The 19622-nt window shown below is 40.2% G+C and overlaps 2 protein-coding genes across 6 annotated transcripts in view; one reads left to right on the forward strand and one right to left on the reverse strand.

The window, feature by feature from the left end:
* PRICKLE1 (prickle planar cell polarity protein 1) overlaps positions 1-3220 on the forward strand; it is a 69458-nt gene extending 66238 nt beyond the window's left edge. For both annotated transcript variants that reach the window (XM_075080982.1, XM_075080983.1), the window contains exon 8: positions 703-3220. In XM_075080982.1, coding sequence (XP_074937083.1) covers positions 703-1559 — 857 coding nt within the window. In that variant the 3' untranslated portion in view covers positions 1560-3220. The remainder of the gene's footprint in view (positions 1-702) is intronic.
* A 4364-nt stretch (positions 3221-7584) lies between these two features.
* The window catches only part of PPHLN1 (periphilin 1), a 73246-nt gene continuing 61208 nt past the window's right edge, over positions 7585-19622 (reverse strand). For all 4 annotated transcript variants that reach the window (XM_075080984.1, XM_075080987.1, XM_075080985.1 and 1 more), the window contains exon 10: positions 7585-9787. In XM_075080984.1, the coding sequence (XP_074937085.1) occupies positions 9578-9787 (210 nt within the window). In that variant the 3' untranslated portion in view covers positions 7585-9577. The remainder of the gene's footprint in view (positions 9788-19622) is intronic.

A 19622-nucleotide genomic window follows, 5' to 3' on the forward strand; every position in this document is an offset into this window, starting at 1 on the left:
TATCTGCTTCTCCATTCCTTTCCTTCTGTAATATGAATTATTGTAGCTACTTGTGTAGCTCAGGACTGACCACAAGCTGGATTGTCCAAGCAGTAATGAAGGAACTGACGAGGGAATCTTTGTTTGGGGGCATGGGTGGAGGAGGAACTAGAGGTATTGCACCTGGGAACATCACAGGGCAGACTACAATGAAGGGTCATTGTACGCAAACCTGGAGTAAACCAGGCCAGCTTACTGCTGATGACTTTTTGAGGGTAAAGGATTCTTCTTTGCGAGGCAGTAAGCCTGGCTTTCCTGTAGCAACAGCTGGAATATTGAAACGAGTGATACCAGAAACATGAAAATATTTTAGCCTTAAAAATGGCAAGCAAGGACTCTAAAACAATTTTAAGTAGTTCTTTTTTCTTAGAGGTTTAGCTGTATGCGTGTTAGAGCTGTTTAAATATTTTAAACTCATTAAACTTCTTCCACTCTTGATGTCCTAATGTTAGCTAATTATTTGGTAATCAGAGCTAATACTTCAATGTTTTAAGTCAAAATAAAGCTTATTCTTCTATGAAGCTAGTGCTTTTGGTAATAGTTCCCAAAAAACCACTAATAAGGTCTGCTTTACTTGAAAATAAATGTTTAATATTTTGTTATAATACTTATCTCTTTGATAGTCCTCTCATTTTCCTTCTCCTTTTTCCACTCCCACCACAGGTGCTTCAATGGATGGAGAAGGCAAGCCACGGCCATCTCTCTATTCTTTGCAAACTTTCCAAGAACTGGAGGTAGAGGACTGTGAGAAGATGAGCAACATGGGAACTCTGAATTCTTCAATGCTCCACCGGAGCACAGAGTCCTTGAAGAGTCTGAGCTCAGAGTTGTGTCAGGAAAAGGTCTTACCAGAGGAAAAGCCAGTGCATATGCCTGTACTGAGAAGATCTAAATCCCAGTCTAGACCACAGCAAGTGAAGTTTTCAGATGATGTTATTGATAATGGAAGTTATGAGAATGTTGAAATACGTCAGCCTCCAATGAGTGAAAGGACTCGTAGGCGTGTTTACCATTTTGAAGAGCGTGGAAATCGTCCTTCTCATCATCGTAGAAGAAGTAGGAAGTCTCGTTCAGATAATGCACTTAACTTGGCCACAGAAAGAAGATGCTCTCCAAGAGAGAGGTTTCGTTATTACTCCCCTCAGGATCATGAAAAATTCATTCAGAACAGAAGCTCACGCGAGATTCGGGCATATATTCAAAATGCGGAGCTGTATGGACAGTATGCCCATACTAGGTCTGATTATGCACTGCGGAATCAGGTGGTTGATAAATTTTTTGGATTGTATGGTGAGGAAGATGACTCCTGGTGTTCAACTTCATCCTCATCATCTGATTCTGAAGAGGAAGGATATTTTCTAGGACAGCCAATTCCACAGCCACGATCACTGAGATATCCGTACTACACAGATGACCTTTCTGGTCCAACTACTGCATTATCTAGTTCTCAGTTTGGACAAAGGACAACCAAATCAAAGAAGAAGAGGGGACACAAAGGAAAAAATTGCATCATTTCTTAATTTGTTTTCAACAGTTGGGAAGACGAGTCAACTCTGTAGCTACAGTTTGAACCACATCTTTTTATATTAATAATTGTACTTAGGCAAGTTGCTAAGGTTCTTAATGCTTTGCCAGTGTAAATGATGATAACCCCGCCAGAGTTTACATCGTACAAGTAAGATTCAGAAATGTCGCCATGCCAAATGATGATCTGCTCAGATATTGCTAGGTTTACATGTTATGTTTCAGCTGTCAAAATAGCATTACTGCAGTTCTTGATACAGGCGTTCTGTAGACATTTTATTTTATGCTCGCTATTCACCTATGTTGAATTACCTGAGAGGGGGGATTCAACAAATATCAATAAATAAAATTGTCAGTCCTGTGCTGTAGCTATACCCACAGGGTAATCTTTAACTTTCTCGTCTTACTGCCAAGAAAAAGGTGGCTTTATATTGTGCCCTTTCTTCTCTGATAAAGCTTGTTCTTCCTCCTTCAAGTTTCCTTACATAAACTGGAATTGTTTTTATTTGGGAAAATGCTCCTCTTCCAAAGAGTCACTACTAGGGAGGTAGAAATCAGAATGTGGGCACTGAAATGCTTGAGGCCTTGGTGTATCCTAAAGCAGCAGTAAATGGGTTATACATTTAACTTTCATGGTTTTTCCCTCCACAGTTTTTTTTAAGAATTCCATCCCTCTCTAAGGGTTTTTATGTGCCTGTTTAAAGGAAGGTATTAACTCAGCTGCTGGAATTGGACTTAGCTGCCAATGAGTGGTGATGGTTTTTAGGCCGTGCCCCCTACCCCCCCCCAGCAGTGAAAGAGAGAGAGAGAGAAGTACAACTGCTGGAGTCCTTTGCTCAGGCATGTAACCCCATTTAAGTCAATGGACCTACTTACTTATGTAACAAATACTTTCATAAGGGCTTAAAGGATTAGGCTCCAGAATTGTGTCTTTTCAAATGCATTAGCCAGGTTTTAAATGTATTAGCTGTAATTCTAAATCAAAAAACATTGATATTTATAATGTAGTATTTCATAGGCTTAAATGTATTCATAATTTAACAGTGCAAATACTAATGTACATATTGTACAGTTAAAATTTTAAAAGCTGAATATTTTTATATCCCTGAATTTGAAGAAGTTTGTTACACTATCAGACTAGATTTCTTAGGGGTTTAACAGCAGCATTATGGATGAAATATTGCTTGTATTTTAGTCAGGGGTTTTAAGTTGAAAAATATTGAAAAATGTTTAGTGCAAAACAGCTTGATTTTGTCTATTAGGTATTAAAAGCTCTGTATGCATGGTGGGGCTATGTAAATACTCTCTAAACTATGGCCCTCTTAATCTTGCAAGTGTTATTTATGGGTCAAGCAAAATGTAAACTATATAAATGTAAAAACCACACAAGCCTGGAATATATCAGTACAACAAATATGCAACTCCTGTGGATGTGGATTCTTTTATTATTACTGTTCCCCTCCTTTCCTAAAAATAGTTTCTGAAGCTCGCCTACATAAAGGAAGAGAGATGCTGGCTGGTTCTAGAAGGCAAGCTGGTGAAAAAACAATGAAGTGGTAGGTAATCTCAAAAGTTGCCTTGAACTCATATGTGGAGCAGGAGCTATTTTAAGTTACAATAAATTTCTTCCACTGTAAATAAAGGGCAGAAGTTTGTTGGTTGAATGAACAGTGACATCCACCAATTCAGACAGTAAATGCTAATGCCGTTGGCTTTCTGACCACCTGAAGAAAGGTAATTAATGGCATAACAGATGCTTCTTACCAAAAAATCCTGGTGAATTAAACTAAGCTTGCCTTCTGGAGGATGCAGAAGTTTAGCAATGAAAGCAGCTAGAAGTAAGGGAGGGAATGGACATGAGTATTGGTTTACACCAAAGAAAATGAAGCTGTTGCTCAGGCTAAATCATTCTAGCTGTTACTTGCTCATATTTTTCAGAGTAAAATAAGCAAAAGATCCTTTACTCCCAGAGGTGGTATTCACCATATAAGTCACTCTTCTAGTACAAACAAGTCTTGTGTACATGAAAGCTGATCAAAGTAATACCATGCTACGTTGCATGGGCCAACGGGCGGCTCGTGGGATGCTTCCAGCTGGCAGGCTGCCGTGGTGGCTTAGGCAGCATTTGCTTTGCTAGCAGCCAAATGCCTGTTGTGCTTAAGTATATTACAACAACCAGACTGCCAGGACTTAGAGGACTTGAGGAGAGATGCTGACTTCCTAATACGTTCCCTGGGATGCTCAAGCAATGACTGGGACCTTCCATTCTTAGCTGCATTTCCAAATAGAGGGAACCAGGATACTCAGAAACGAAATCCTGTGCTGCTACTGCTGTGTCCTTTTTGGAGGAAGCAACTGGCTCATGGAAAAATGTTTAGAGCAATAGTTCTTCTGATCTTACACCATCTTCTGAGATGCAGCATATGTAATCTCCCAAAGTGCACTGTCTTATGGAGTATTAGATGATAAAAGTTCTCCATAGATTGTTAGTTGCTTCTTGTTACTTTTAAAAAAAAACAAACCCAACTATTCAACACAGATCTCTAAAGCGTGCCATTTGCAAACTACCGTCAGAGGTAACTTTCATGTTACCTTCCTCTGAACCTGAAAATAAATGAGTTGAAAGATGCCGCTCTTCCCCATGCCCTTACACAAAACCCAGAGATAACTTAGGGCAAAAGGTGTTATTGCTGGGGCACTGTGGACTCCCTGCTCCTGCAAGGGCGCTGGGTACTTCAAAAGGTGTGATGTAGCTAATGACAATTCCCCCTCCCACCACCGTTTCTATTGTTATTTTTCAGCTGGAAACTTTGGCACTGGATAGAGGCCCTTCCTTGTCCTCAGGTTTACTCAAAAAATTTGGAGGCACGTTTGCCTGTGCAAGGGGTTAATAAGCCTCTTGGACGTAGCACTGCCCTCCCTCTGAACAGCAGCAGTTCTTCCAGCCTGAGGCAGGAGCGCTGACCTGTTTTCCCTCAAGATCAGGCTCAGCCAAAGAAGGCGTGATGCCTAGGGGAGCAGTGCTCCAGTGTTGTTGCCTTCTGGTGGTTAAGCAGCTTGTTCAGAGCTAGTTTAGATAGCTCTGCTCTGAGGCGCATACATCTCCCTTACAAGGACCACTAGTAACTAAGAGCACTAGAAAACATTTAGAAAGCTTTGTTTTGCTGAGGAATGGACTGCTAAGAGACATTCATGTCAGAGGAAGAATAACGGGTACTTGTAACCACTCTTAATGAAAGGGGCTAACTAGTATTTTTATCCACTTTAAAAATTATACACCAAGTTTAAAGATGGCTGTCCACCTTTGTGTAGTTTTCTCAGCTTTACATAAAAGATTTCTACTTCATTATTTTTGATTACTTCCTATGAGAAATGTTTATAATTATTCTTCCACCTTAAAGAGAGTGGTATGGAATATTGTGTCTGCTACCAGCACAAGACTCAGATAAAGTCACCAAAGCTGTAAATTGTTTTGTGTTATTAGACACAGTGGCTGTATTCCAAGTGGAGCTTATACCCGAGTGGGCACCTAAGCCCTACACAGCTGCTCACTCACTGCCCCCACAGTGGGACAGGGGAGAGAATCAGAAGGGTAAAAATGAGAAAACTTGTGGGTTGCGATAAAGACAGTTTAACAAAAAACAAACAAAAAAGCCAAACCCCAGTCAAAAAAACCCGGTTGCTCGCTACCAGGCAACTGCTACCCAGCCAGTCCCTGAGCAATAGCAGCCTCAGCAAACGCCCCCCCCATGTCGTTTCCACAGCCCTCCCACCCCCAATTTTATTGCTGAGCATGACATTGTATGGTGTGGGATACCCCTTTGGTCAGTTGGGGTCAGCTGTGTCCCCTCCCAGCTTCTTGTGCACCCCCAGCCTCCTCGCTGGTGGGGTGGGGGGGCAAAGCAGAAAAGGCCTTGACTCTTTGTAAGCTCTGCTCAGCAATAATGAAAACATCCCCGTATTATCCACACTGTTTTCATCACAAATCCAAAATACAGCCCCATACAAGCTACTATGAAGAAAATCAACTACCCCAGCTGAATCCAGTACAACCTTCATGACAGTGAGAAATGTTAGAACAATACTCCATCAAAAGAGGAAACCTTGTGGCAAAAGCAGCGTCGCAAGGAACCGGTCCTTCCCTGATACATGGCATTAGCTCCTTTTACATCCATAGTGGTTTTATTGCTGATCTTCACTGCTTATGTTGTCACTCAAAGCTGCCAGCTTGTCCAGTGAGGTTATAGATCCGCTCAGAACTGCTCTAGCCTTGGCAGATAGCACTGAATTTCCACGCTCCTTTCCTTCCTTTTCCTTTTCCCTTTTTATTCTTTTAACACATTAATGCGCATTATTGCACGCTAGGAGTAAGGGTTTTTTTTCAGGAGCTCTTAAGATGATGAAGAAAATAAATTCCTCCAGCACAGCATCTGGTACTTTCCACCAATGCTCTTCCTACTCCTCTCCAGGAGCCTCATTGAGGCTGTCCACGAGACCAAGGACAACTTTTTAGATTCATATGAAATAATCCAAAGTATATGTTTGTTTCTACAGGAAGCAAGACTAAAAGCCACATTTCTTGCTTAGGTTAAGTGGTTGACATAATATTTTACTTACATCAACAGAAAGCATACATCACAAAAGGTTAAGTGTGAAATCCAACATGACAAGTATTAAACAGAAAGCCAGTTACCTAGCACTCATGAACATGAATTAAACCTTTTGCAGAAATAGCACTTTTATAAAAAAATTCAAGAGGCTCCTTAGTACATGAGTAAAACTTAATCAATTTTGAAAAAAATCAGATTAAGCTAAGGACAACCTAACAAACTTTTGAAAGATCTTACTGACCTATTAGCTAATCTAAAACACTGAAGAATATTGGCTGACAGGTCAGGCTCAAAGAGTTATAGTAAGTGGGGTTACATCAGGTTGGCAGCCAGTCACCAGTGGGGTTCCCCAGGGCTCAATTTTAGGACCAGTGCTCTTTAATGTTTTTATAAATTATATGGACACAGAAGTCAAGTGTACATTAAGTAAGTTTTCCAATGATACTAAACTAGGAGGAGCTGTGGACTCCATGGAGGGGAGAGAGGGCTTGCAGAGACATCTGGATAGACTAGAGATCTGAGCAATCACCAACCGTATGAAATTTAACAGAATTCTCCACCTGGGATAGGGTAATCCTGGTTATATGTACAAACTGGGGGACAAAAGGCTGGAGAGCAGCCCTGTTGAAAGAGATCTGGGGGTTTGGCTTGATGACAAGTTGAACAGGAGCCAACACTGCCCTGGCAGCCAAGAGGGCCAGCTGTGTCCTGGGGTGCATCAAGCACAACACAGTTGGCCGACTGAGGGACACAATTGTCCCGCTCTACACTGCGCTGGTGCAGCCCCACCTTGAATACTGCGTGCAGTTCTGAGTGCCTCAATACAAGAAAGACATCAAACTATTAAAGTGTGTCCAGAGGAGGGCGACAAAGATGGTGAAAGGCCTCGAGGCCAAGGCTTACGAAGAGCTGCTGAGGTCACTTGTCTTGTTCAGCTTGGAGCATAGAAGGCTGAGGGGCCACCTCATCACAGTCCTACTTCCTCAAGGGGGACAGCGGAGGGAGAGGTGCTGATCTCCTCTCCCTGGTGACCAGCGATAGGACATGAGGAAATGGAACAAAGCTGTGTCAGGGGAAGTTCAGATCAGATATTAGGAAAAGGTTCTTCACTGAGAGGGTGCTCAGTTGCTGGAACAGGTTCCCCAGAGAAGTGGTCATGGCCCGAAGCCTGTCAGAGTTCAAGGAACGTCTGGATGGTGCTCTTCGTCATATGGTTTAGTTTTAGGTAGTCCTACGACGAGCGGGGAGTTGGACTCGATGATCTTTATGGGTCCCTTCCAACTCGAGGTATCCTATGCTTCTCTGATTGTAAGCTTAGGTCCTACTTTACAGAAAAACACTTGAAAAATCAAATACTTTTATCATAGTAAATTTAATCGGGCTTCTAACAAAGGAGACTCCTAACAAACTGTACAGTAATAACAGACATATTTAATCAAAAATATATTAAACATTGAGCATTTTTTTCATTAGCATTTCTAACCCAAAGCAAAAAGTCTGATGTAACACCCTGAAGGCTCTCGGTCCTGTGGGCAAGTAGTGAAGCGCTGTCGTTATGCTTCTGCCTCAGAGGAAACTTTGCCTGTGGTTTCATGACTGATCTCGGTAAGCCAGGTTGTTGCCAGAAGGGGCAGGCCAGGTCTAGCTCCTGTGCCACAACAGGTTGCCTCTCTTCTCCTCTTTCCCTCCCCAAATTAGCATCCCGATTCCCACTCACTGTGCAGCCCACACAATCCTAGGTACTAACAAGGTAAGTTGTAGGTCATCTCCTTTGAGCAACGTGAACTCTTAGAAACCAACAAAAGGCAACTGCAAAACCACACCCTACTGACATTAAAACTAATCAGGCATCTCAGGAATCTGATGTAATATATATTTAATATACCATATCAAGAGTTGCATGTGTAAAATGCTGCGATACATACAGTACCTTGTAAAGGCAAAATCATGGCTATTTCATTTACTTTTCTGCAAACCATTCTGATGAAATCTGTGAAGCTGTCTTGATAAGGGGGCTGAATTCAACAACTTTTTAATTTAAAAATCCTCTGCACTTTGGAAACTGTAAGCTTCAGTCACTAGTCCTTTTACGGAGTTTCACATGTTTTTAAGTGCAAATGCATACAAAATAATTGGGCTTATACTTACCTCTTTGTGATTATGACTCAAATTATTCCTTTCCTAAAATGTTCATTAAAAACGCCAGTACCTTATTAAATGTAAAGCTGTACACAACCCGATAGTCAGGATACCGCCAATGAGTCCTAAATATTTTTCATCTCTGAAAAGTAATTGTGTAGCACTGGCAGCCCCATGGCTCTCCTCAACCATTGTCCCCCAACTACAAGTCGCTCTGTCAGGTCAAAAGTGGCTCTAGAGACTACACAGAATCACCTAGGTTTGAAATGATGATGAATTTTGGGCCTTGGGGTTCACCTTCATGTTACTTCTAATCCAAAACAACCTGGAGTTACTGAAGAGACAGTCCTGCTTGCTTGCCTTGCCTCACCTTGCCACCCCAAATCCCCATGCCTTCTTGATGTCAGAAATAAAGATTACACAGCCTCCTCATTGTCAAGACTAATGCATGAAAAATGGTGAGAAGGTGTAAGGGGGAAGTAGGGGTGGGAGAGAGTAGAAGGGACCTTTCCCTGCTCAGTGGCTGCCTTTGATAACAAAGGAAACATTTAGTTGCAAATATTGGAGAAAAAAAAAAAAAAGGGAGTTCATCCTACATAATACTGCTTACTAGTAATGACTCACGATATGGGAAACACCAAAATTTAAAAGGCATTTGCAGAACCTGCAATTAGAGTGAAAATACAGCACTTCTTGTATCAAGTAGTTAGAGTGCTCTGGCAGTCAGAGACTAGAGATAACCACTAGTGTAATTTTACAGAATGAATCTGAAGTTTAAAGCTAAACTATAATAAATAATTTAAATCATAGCCGTGAACAATTTTGCAGGTGTTCCCTTCCTATAGTATATATGAAAACAAGACATATTTCTGCATAAGTTGAGGAATGAAGAGCTGCTTCCTGTTACTTTAATAAAAAATACAGTGTTTGAAGTTACACTTATAAACATCAAAACTTAAGTGTACATCCACCGAACTGAACATTTTTTCCTAGGTAACTGTGTAAAGGTTTCAAAAATAGTTTGTCACTTTACAGGATTTTTTTAAAAGAACATCCTTTCAAAGGAATATATGTCAACAAGTACAGGTAGGAAGAATACAGTTGTGGAGACCACAGTGAACAAGATAGATAGCCACCTGAGCTACTGTGAAGGAGTGGAGGCCTTGGATTCAGATCTCCAACAAGATCTCCTCTTTCCCCGCAAAAAGCAGATTTATGTATTATGGCATACACAACGCAGAGGATCTAAAAGCATATTTTTGTCCTTAGTATGAGCCCTCTTTGAAGGATTCTGATAGATCTTGATTGGCAGCATCATACTGAGCAATGAAATGTTTCAGTTCTTCAATGCATCGCTCACCTATTTCATGCAAATTCTGCCTCAGGGCAAACTGAATGGACTTCTCTAATGATGGATCTTTATCAATTAGCATCTTCACTACCATGCCAAAGGTTTCACAGTCTTGTCTGTAGACCTAGAAACAACACATTTGAGAAAACGATTAAATGCAAGACTCTCTACTTCAGCACACTGACAGCCCTCATTGACTTAGATGCTACTGCAGATCCAAACCAAAGAAAGAATATTGGATTTAACATGAATTTCAACTGTAAGACGTATTAGCCTTTTCCCATCTTCTGACCTGCACTAATACAAATGTAACTTGTTCAGAACTATCTGGACACAAGAAATAACTCTTATTGGAAGAAATGCCTTAAAAAGTGCCTCTTACAGCAATATTTAATAAATAATGTCACAAAGTGCAAATGCTAAAACAGCTTTTCATTAGAGATACATATATAAAATTATTATTACTGTGGCATGTCTAGCACTCTCAATCTTTATACAAAGCAACAATAACTTAGGCTGTAATCTTTCCTAATACTTTAAATACAAGTTACGTTTAAATAATTTCACCAAATTACATCTGTTTGTTGGATATCTGTTTCTCATAGAAGTCCTCGACAAATACGACTTTAATCAGTTTAACTGCGTTGGTGATTCAACCACTAAGGATAAGAGAAATCTTGGCAGCAGTTTACATGAACCCGTCTGATCTTGTGTTGCTGGGAATGAAGACTCTGCAAGTCAGTTACGTACCGCAGTTGAAGAGAAGTAACATCTCGCTATCACTGCAACTGTTGTTCAGACAAACATCTGACTAGGCTCTGAGGCGGTTTTCAAAGCAAGTCAGTGGCCTTTCCATTTTTTTTCTTTTTTTTTTTTTTTTTTTAATTCCAGCTAACATTATTAATCTAAACACCCACCAAAAAAGAAACTTGTCAAATTCTTTCAACTGCCAGGTGCAGTTCATTTTCATCTCTCTTTGGCCATTTTCCATTTAGAAAATACACTGGTTTTTTGAATGAAGATAAGTCAGTTTTATATCTCTGTACATTTTTTTTAAGAGAAAAAAAGGTAAAATGTTGATATTCTTCAAAGTATGATTATATTTTACTGTTGTGTGCTTGTGTTAGACCTTGTCGTTTTTTTTTTTTTAGAGATGTGTGACTCTTTCCTCCCACATTTATCTATATTGTGGACAGAAATGATACAACTGTATACAAGCAATTCCCCATTAGTAAAAAAGCAAGAAAAACTAAACAGCTCCCCCCCGCCCCCAACCAACCAAACACCACCACACTGTTTTATTCCTAAGGACCAGTCCAAGGGCAGCTCAAGCATATTCATGTCATTAGAAGGCGGGGGGGGGGGAACAAACCAAAACACAAACCAAAACATTCTGCACAGAAATTAAACAATTCTCAGAACCACAATGATTTAACATGACACCTTTAATAAAGACAGTTCTTAAATGTTTGCTAGTATATGCTATAATAGTAGTTTAAAACAAGACCCACTTTTCACTGGTTGGCAAATAAAAGAAAACCTTTTGGAAGAAACTAACTTTCAAGAGAGATTAAGAAGTCAGAAAGAAGAGTGAAAGAGCGTAGTCCAAAACAAACTGGAGTTAAACACCTATAGCGTGGAAATGGTGTGCACATGGCATTTTTTCTGAGAGGGGGTTTGTTTCCAGCTTTGTACGTTTCATTCTTTGGTAGTAAAATATCAGCAAGAAACACAGACTCTCAGAGTTCATGTTCCACAGCAAGCGAAACACGGTACTTGGCTAAGAGAACTTCAAACAGAGCAAATTTCACTTTCTTTTTTCCTGACCTTCCAAAGAAAAAGCTCAGGAAGAATTGCTGTATCTGATTAGGCATATGACAGACAGATGGTATTTCACTTTGGATAACCTGTGCCTTTCAAGTACTTGCAGCATGCTTGCTAGCACCTTCACAGAATGGTTTCTGCAAGGTTTTTTCCCCTCCCCAGAGCCATTACGTTTTGGGGGAAATAGTTCAAAACTTTTTTTCCCTTATTGCATGTCTATTTGTCCTATTTTATCACCTTTGAAGTGGTCAGACCAAGGATGTGTGAATGATCTTCCACAGGTAAACGAACCTGGTAACTGTCAGTCTTCAGAGGACACCGTGCAACACCGGCATGAGTGAAACATGGACACTAATAGGGAACACAGACACATCGCTCCACCTTCCGCACGGGAAGGCACCCAAAGCTACAACTGAAGGAAATGCTCTACTTTTAATTGGTCTTCAAATTAACGGCAAATAGTGTTATCTGCTATTTCTCTCGCACGCCACAAAGCGCTAACCCACATGAAATTCTCTGACCCTTAGCATATAAATATTAGCTCAATCGAAGCACATTTGTCTTCAAAACTTTCACAAAAGACGACTTGCAGGAGCATCAAGAGAGGCATCTCTGGCGCTGCGCCTGGAGTCAAAAGTCATTTTGGTCACTTTGCTGTCACAACAATCTCGAAACTAAACACCTTCAGACACGAGATGAACGTTTTTAATACTTTCTGACAAAAGACTTCTAAAAAACCAAATAGAATTGACCTAAAATAGGGGAAGAGGGCGAAGGTGGAGCAGGAAGGCAGTTCTAACAACAGAAAACAAAGGAAACGGCTCAGCTCCTCTAACAACAATTGAGCAATTTTCCCTCAAGAAGCATTTCTACCCCAGCTGCTAATTCTGATCCTCCTGGTGCAATCTGCCTCCTTCTCAATTGTGCTGATAAACCTATTTGTATAGCTGCGACGCAAATTGCATCACTGAGATGATCCCTTTTAAAATTACTTCCCCCCAATTAATGTGATTCAGTGATTCAATTCTAAAACCAGATGCATCAGCACAACTGAAAGAACTGTGAGCCACTGTCGTGGAGGGGAAATAACTTAATAAACCAGTTTCTATCTGAGACCAGTGCACGACTAACAACCCTCAGAGAGAAGTTACTATGCGTTGCTGAAGGGAGTAGAGACTATCAATTACAAGAATATCAATTACCATGTAATCAACTATTTGGAAAAAAAATACAATCAAGTATTTGTAAAAACAGTGAAAGCACTCAAAGCTCTTGAAAAAGAGGGCGGTGGTGTGGCATATTAAAATCCATCTTCTCCACAGAAGAGAAGGAGGCTATTTCTGGAAAATAAGCTGAGATGCTTAAGGAAGAAAGAAAACTGCAGAAAAGACCCTGAGCAAGCAAAAAAGCTCCCTGTTGGAGAAAAATACTGGAAGAACTTGTGACCCAACAAGGTTTGAAAACATCTCTATCTTTAAAATTTCAGCTGATACTGATTTGAGCTCAGACCATGGAAAGCTCATCTGTAAACATCTGGAACTAAAACCTGAAAGTGATTCCATGTGTGGGGAAAGAAGAAACAACATTTTTATATTGAAAAACAAGAAAGGGAACGATACCAAAGACATGATTATTCTGCCTGATATATACATCAGGTAATCCTGAAAACAGCTAAAGCCATAGGGTGATCATTTACCAAGGCCATAGCACACTTTTATTCTCTGACCTAAGCTACAGCACCAGCATAATGGAAAGAATGTGTAACATCTTAGTAAGCAGATGAAGGAGAAGCAGAAACAGCTGTTCTATTCCCAAATATATAAATATATTTCTATTTATGTTATATACACACACACACACAAAATATATATAGTCTTGATTTTCCTACAAATGAGAAGTATAGAAGCTGAATTCAGGTTCTCTTTGAAGAGTTTTCCAAAATCAGCACATCTGGCATCTATGAGGTCAGAGGATCAAACATATGCCTACTTTTATATTATTCTCATGGCATTTTAGGTTTTTTGTTCTTACATGATAATAGCATAGAAGCTCTGGCTGAGGTCAATTCTTCACTGTGCTACTCTGTATAAACCCTTAGGCTTTCTCTAGATGTAAATGTAAGGGTATGATGCACCTGCAACTTGTTAGTGAATGCTCATATATTTGAGAAAACTAAACCAAAATTTGCACTGGTAGAACTGTTTAAATATAGCTAAAAGACATTTACTTCCAGATCTAGCTAGAGCAATGGAGATGTTAGTCCCCCAAGTTGGAGGTGATCAAGCCCTAGAACTCACCAGGTAGAACGAAACTTTTGAGGACTCCCTAATCTGCGTCTGTGAAAAGTTTTCACAGCTAACCTCAAAGCGCCATCAACAGTGAATAAAATTACAATGTATGACACTGACATAGAAGCGATGAAGGTTAGCGCACATTCTATTATTCCAACTCAGCTTTGGGACATTAACCTCTGGTGGGGAAGAAGGGGGGCAGAAGCAAGCAGATGAGGACCGCTCATCTCTTAGACTGCTACATCCCTCCTGCAACAATAATCTAAAAATGGTCTTGGCTTAAACCAAAGAAAACATATTGAATGTTTCAGCTGAAAACACCATCACCAAAACTCAGTTGTACATCTGAACTCTGGGCATGGATGAAACTATGCCTAGCTTGGGTATACCTTGATGACATGTCTGCTACTCACTGACAAACTCTGCATCACTTCCTTTCCATGCCTAGCACAGCCCCATGTTCTTCACCAAAACTATTCCAGAGCTGCCTAAGTATTTTGTGCAACAGAGCTGTTGGACAACATAAACAGTGATGAGAATGAAAACTAGAACTTAAGATGTCCTCCCCTGCAAGTGACTACAGTCTGCAGAAGAGTCAGAAACTTTGTTGTCTTGGTCTCAAAGCCTTGCATACCTAGCCAAAAAGCAGCTTCATTTCAACAGCCAGAGCAGACACAATATTCAAAGGGGGCAAGGCCAGGAAAAACAGAGAAGTTAAAATAGAGATATTCACAAGCCTTATTTCAACCCATGCACCAAGTTTCCCTGGCTTAGCCCTACAGTCTGTGCAAAGAAAGGCTTCTTAACCGCTCAAGGTGATTTAGAACAGCTAAAACTACAGCTTCTGCTCTAAGCAGCCTTTGAAGAAGAGGGAAACAAGAGAGAAGTTCCCTGACAATTGGAAAGACCTTAAGGAAGACTGATCCCACCAGATTACGAGTTATATCTCCCATGTCCACAGCTGGTACAAAGTACAACTGAGTAGCAAATGGGAGATGCAAATTCCTCCTCTGTCTCAGAAAGGACTCAGCTGAATCTTCTCATTTCTGGGAGAATTGTTCTAACGGATGTGCTTTATTTCAGAAAAGGGTAGACAACGTTATCTATCTTCTCCAGCTATGGTTTTGAATGAATATGACTGTGGCACTTTCTTTTTGAATGCTCTTGGCTTTATGCACATGCAAAAGCCTCTTGAATAGGAATCGGGAGACTTGGGCTTGCAAAGCTTGAGCAGCTTTATGCAAGAGATGGGCAAGTTCCTCTCAAAGCAGAAGGTGGTACTTTGGCTCACAAAAACAAGCAGGGCCACCAGGCATGAAAAGGACCGCATTCATTAAAGGCATGTGATGAGTTAGCAAGTGAAATTAATGCCCATGATTTAATCTGTAATTTCCAATCCCTTGCTCTTTCTCTTCACAGTCTTTCCCACATTTTTGAGTATTCTTATCATTCCATACATTTACGGATTCATCTAACACTCTTTCACCTCCACCAGCATTCCTCCTTCACAGCAACACGATGCAACTCTAGGCTCTGAGCAGCTCTGTACCCACCATCAGTGCTCAGAGATGCCTGTTTTCAGCTCCTCATCCAGAAGGCCAAAGACCCTCAAGGCTCAGTTTGCACTGGGGAAGGAGTTAGGGTTGTGGCTCAGAAACCATGTTAAACAGCCTTCAACCCTTAGATACTAACTCACCCTTGAGAAGATCCAACACGCCCAACAATCACAATCTTGTATCTGTGATTCATGTAAGTATTAATTTAATATATTATCTTTCAGAAGACAGAAACTTTTCAGTTACTAAGGGCACATTTCCCACAAGTATCAAATACCCCATGCAAGGAGGAAAGAGACAACATGCTCACTGGTAGTTGTTTAATTTCTGACAAAGGTACAGCTTGAACTTGTAGAGCAAGGTATAGCACATGTTTGAAAGCCATACCACAGCCCCTCCAGACACCCCGTTAAAGAAGGAGCAACCTGCCTGAAATCTCTCTTGCTTCAACAATGCCCCAGGGTTCCTCTACCCCAGACAGAGGGAACAGCTTTTGTTCCCCCAGCTAAACCAGGACAGCTGGGTTGATATAGCCCTCTGGTGGTATAAGCCAGCTTCTTATTTCACCTCCTCAGCAGACCTAAAATAAGCCTGACAAAGCACTCTTCTGTTAACACAGCCACATCTATGCCAGGTTTTCTGGCATGGGTAGACAAACTATGAGGTATAATTTTTCTTGTACTCCTAACTAGGAGCTACGCTAAAAGATTCTGTAATGTAGACCGAGCTCTAAACTGATTGCATATCCAATAAGATTTTGCACTATCATTGCGCAAGTAAACTCTAGCAAATGGGGAAACTACTAGGTATTGAATGACTGCAGTACTGCTGGAATCAAAGTAGTTTCCTTGCCAAAGACATCTTTTAAAAGGAATTATTACCTCTCCCCAAATCACTGCTTTTTAATTTATTTACATACTATCTTGGATTTTTCTCAACCATGCAAATTAGACTTTATTAACCTACCTGAAATTTACTCTCCTCAAGTACAATAAGCTAATCCTCTACTGGAAGAGTACAGAGGAATTTTCATTACTGCAGCAGCAATGTAATTGTACAGTTATGTTTATGATCGCAATATATAAATTTATAGCTCCACAGCGCAAAGAATGCTCATAACTGTCATTAAACCTCTTGCAGACAATTCCCATGATCAAGACATTTAAAATTGGTTTTCAACCAAGATGAACTATTTTTCATGGGTACAAAAAGCTAAATTAACGTACAACAAATTTAATACTTGGTTACAATAGTGGTATACAATTTTTAATTATAAAATATCAACAAGTCTACTCTATTCCTTTCTTAAAAATGCACTAACAATTTTGTCTTGAATCTATGTAATAATTTCTGCACCCATTAATCAATGTGTTTATAGACCAATTAGATATTCATTGAAATGCAAATTGGGGGAAACAAGTTATTTAATCTACTGTGTAATAATGAACAATTTCATGTTAATTTGCTACTTAGTGAAGATATGCAAAATATTAAAGTTATTTGCACTTAAATGCAATTCTGCCTCCCTTTCCATTGAAAGTTTCCAGCACCTGGTTTAATAGATTTAATCAGCTTTCAGAATGCAAGCCCACCATTTTTGGCATCTAAATACCTGACTGAAAGGTCTGCTGGAAGTCCCTCATATGGAATAGATGCTACAGCCATAATTTTAAAAGAAGCATGAATTCCGCTTTGAACTCTGGTTTGCCCTCAAGGACCAGGCCTGGCAACGTGGGGGGCGGCGCGTGAGCACAGCGCAGCGGGGACGGGCGCTGGGAGCCGCAGCGCCTGGGAGGAGGCCCCTGGGAGAGGCAGCTGAGGCCACGAAGCTCTGAACGCCCAGGAGCCGGTCGCTGCTCCCCACACGGGGCCACGGTGTTTCTGTTCAGCTGGTCTACAGCATCTTGCTTCTAGGACACAGCATCTCCTGCCTGTGTTTTTATTTATCCATACTTCGATTAAACTAACTGGAAAGAGGAAGAGGCAATCTAAGACAATGCTACTGCAAGGCTTTCCGCTTCATTTTAAAGTAGAATTCTAGTACAAACAGAGATGAAAAATGCTCTGTAAAATTGGGGGCTGGGTGTCTACAACTACAGAAACAAACTCTGCTGAGTTTACAAATACGTTTTAAGGCTGAAAACCCTGAAGAGTTGGCTTGGGTCCTGACACAGAACCATGCTGTCTTTTCCATGCTGTGTGATACACTGGGAAGAAAATATGCAAGCCAAATTATTTACTTGCATGAAACCATTATCTCCAGTTTAAGCTCAAGACATCATCTGGACACTCCTTTGCTTCATATCATGCCCCTGGTGACACCTCTGCAATTACGGTGAAGTCATGGGGTTTGCACAGGGTGGAGTCCTTTGCAGCTCAGGGGAAGCCTATGACTGGCTCAGCTGCAGAAGTGCCTGACCAAATCTACCCTGCGTCGTCTTTGGCATGTCAGCCTCATCTTCCCATGACTTCTGTTGCGCAGGGCTCTGCCCCTCAGCAATAATACTTCAATCGTCATCTCTGATTAGAGAACCACCATCCCACCTCAACTCCTTTCTTCTTCCCTTCACCATCCAAACAAAAAAAATTACACATTTTTGTGCACTTACTCAACGCTTATAAAGCAATCTAAAGATGGAACATACAGCTTTTGCCTGAGCAGAGCCAAAAGAATAATAAAAAGCAATTAAAAAGTCAAGTCCTCAACAACTGTAGTAAGTGTTTACAGCTCCAGTTACACAACAAGGTGAAATCTGTAGAGCAAGGCTATATAGTTCTGAACAATCACAGCAAAAGCCAACCAATGTGGTACTATTTAGAAAACTGTTCATTTGAACTATTGAACTATTGTCTCAGCTCTCTTTCAGGTCAAAGCGAACAGGGAAAGCACCCCATACAAAGTATTCAGCACAGTGCAAGGTAAACCTTAAACTGCTACGACTTGTACTGCCTGGCAATTACATTTATATCTGGAAAGTTCAGCACCAGAGCTTTCATTTATGAAAAATTACATTTTCCAAAGAGTTCCCCATTGCTTTAAAATTACTACAAACAAGTTTTCAATAAGAACAAGTTTACTTTAAATATATTGCTAAGAAACCCATATATTTACTTTAATAATTTTTAATACTACAGTGGAAGACTTTAAGCAAATGTTTAAATGAACAAGAATTGATACATAACAAAAATGTACATGACTATACATGTCATTTAATGTTACATTTTGGCAAGGGCAAGTGCATTATTACTTCTCCAAGAAATGTCTTGCTCAGTCAAACAAAAGTAGCTCCCATGTGGGAGAGCAAGGACTATTATGTTACATGGTTTTACTGGAGATAATTCTTTACTAAACCAATCAGACCACATAATAACAGCATTCTAACACCAACTACAGGCCCTTGGAGACCAGTTTGTGTGTGGCCTAGATTTCATAGGCTCCTTTACAACAGATGTGTTGGACGAGGGTAGTGTTACTTCATATATTAACTCGTGTGATCCTTAGGTAAAACAGCAGTATTTTTAAGTTCTACCTCTTACATATTCTTCTTATAGAAAGCGTGTGTCTTCTGCAAGCAGATGATAAATCTAAATTCAAATAATCCATAGCAATTATAATTCATCAGTTTCTAAACCTCACTAGCAGCACTGAAAATCTTTTAAAGATACATCACTGACATCTTTTCAGCTCACCTGTAAGAACACCCAGCTCTATGTTTAAGTGCCCAGCTACAAACCACTGTGCAGCTTAGTCCAAAAATCATCTGAAAGAGCAACAATTTCTATATCTATTAATTTCTCTTTGTTCTATAATGATCTTCAAGTCTAGAAACTGCATTGTCACAGGACCATAAATGAAAACAAAATCCTAAAAGCTCTCCTCTCTGATGGATGCTAAAAAAATCCCATTACTTGAAATGCACCAGTTCAGGATTAAACAGGAAATAATCAGCTTTATGCCAAAGGAAGGACCTCGCCCTGCGACTTTTTATTTATAAAATACTCAATTGATGGAAAGCTATTTCCTAAATCTGCTCCACGGTAAACTTATTGCTCCATCCAAAACAGGAAGGGTGAAGTTTATCTACAAAAGACACTGTTAATTCTCTTGTTAAAAACGCCTTAACAGCTTTCAGTTATGCCCCTGACCATAGAGGAAAGCGATATTAATTTAAGCTTCATTAGAATAGGTTGCATATTAACAGTAACAATTACATGACAAACCAATCTTCCTTGTCATAAAAACACAGAAATATTTTTGTAGGTAGAGTACTTTAAAATCCACATATAC

This window comes from Phalacrocorax aristotelis, chromosome 1, assembly GCF_949628215.1.
Source record: "Phalacrocorax aristotelis chromosome 1, bGulAri2.1, whole genome shotgun sequence".
NCBI classification, from domain to species: Eukaryota; Metazoa; Chordata; class Aves; order Suliformes; family Phalacrocoracidae; genus Phalacrocorax; species Phalacrocorax aristotelis.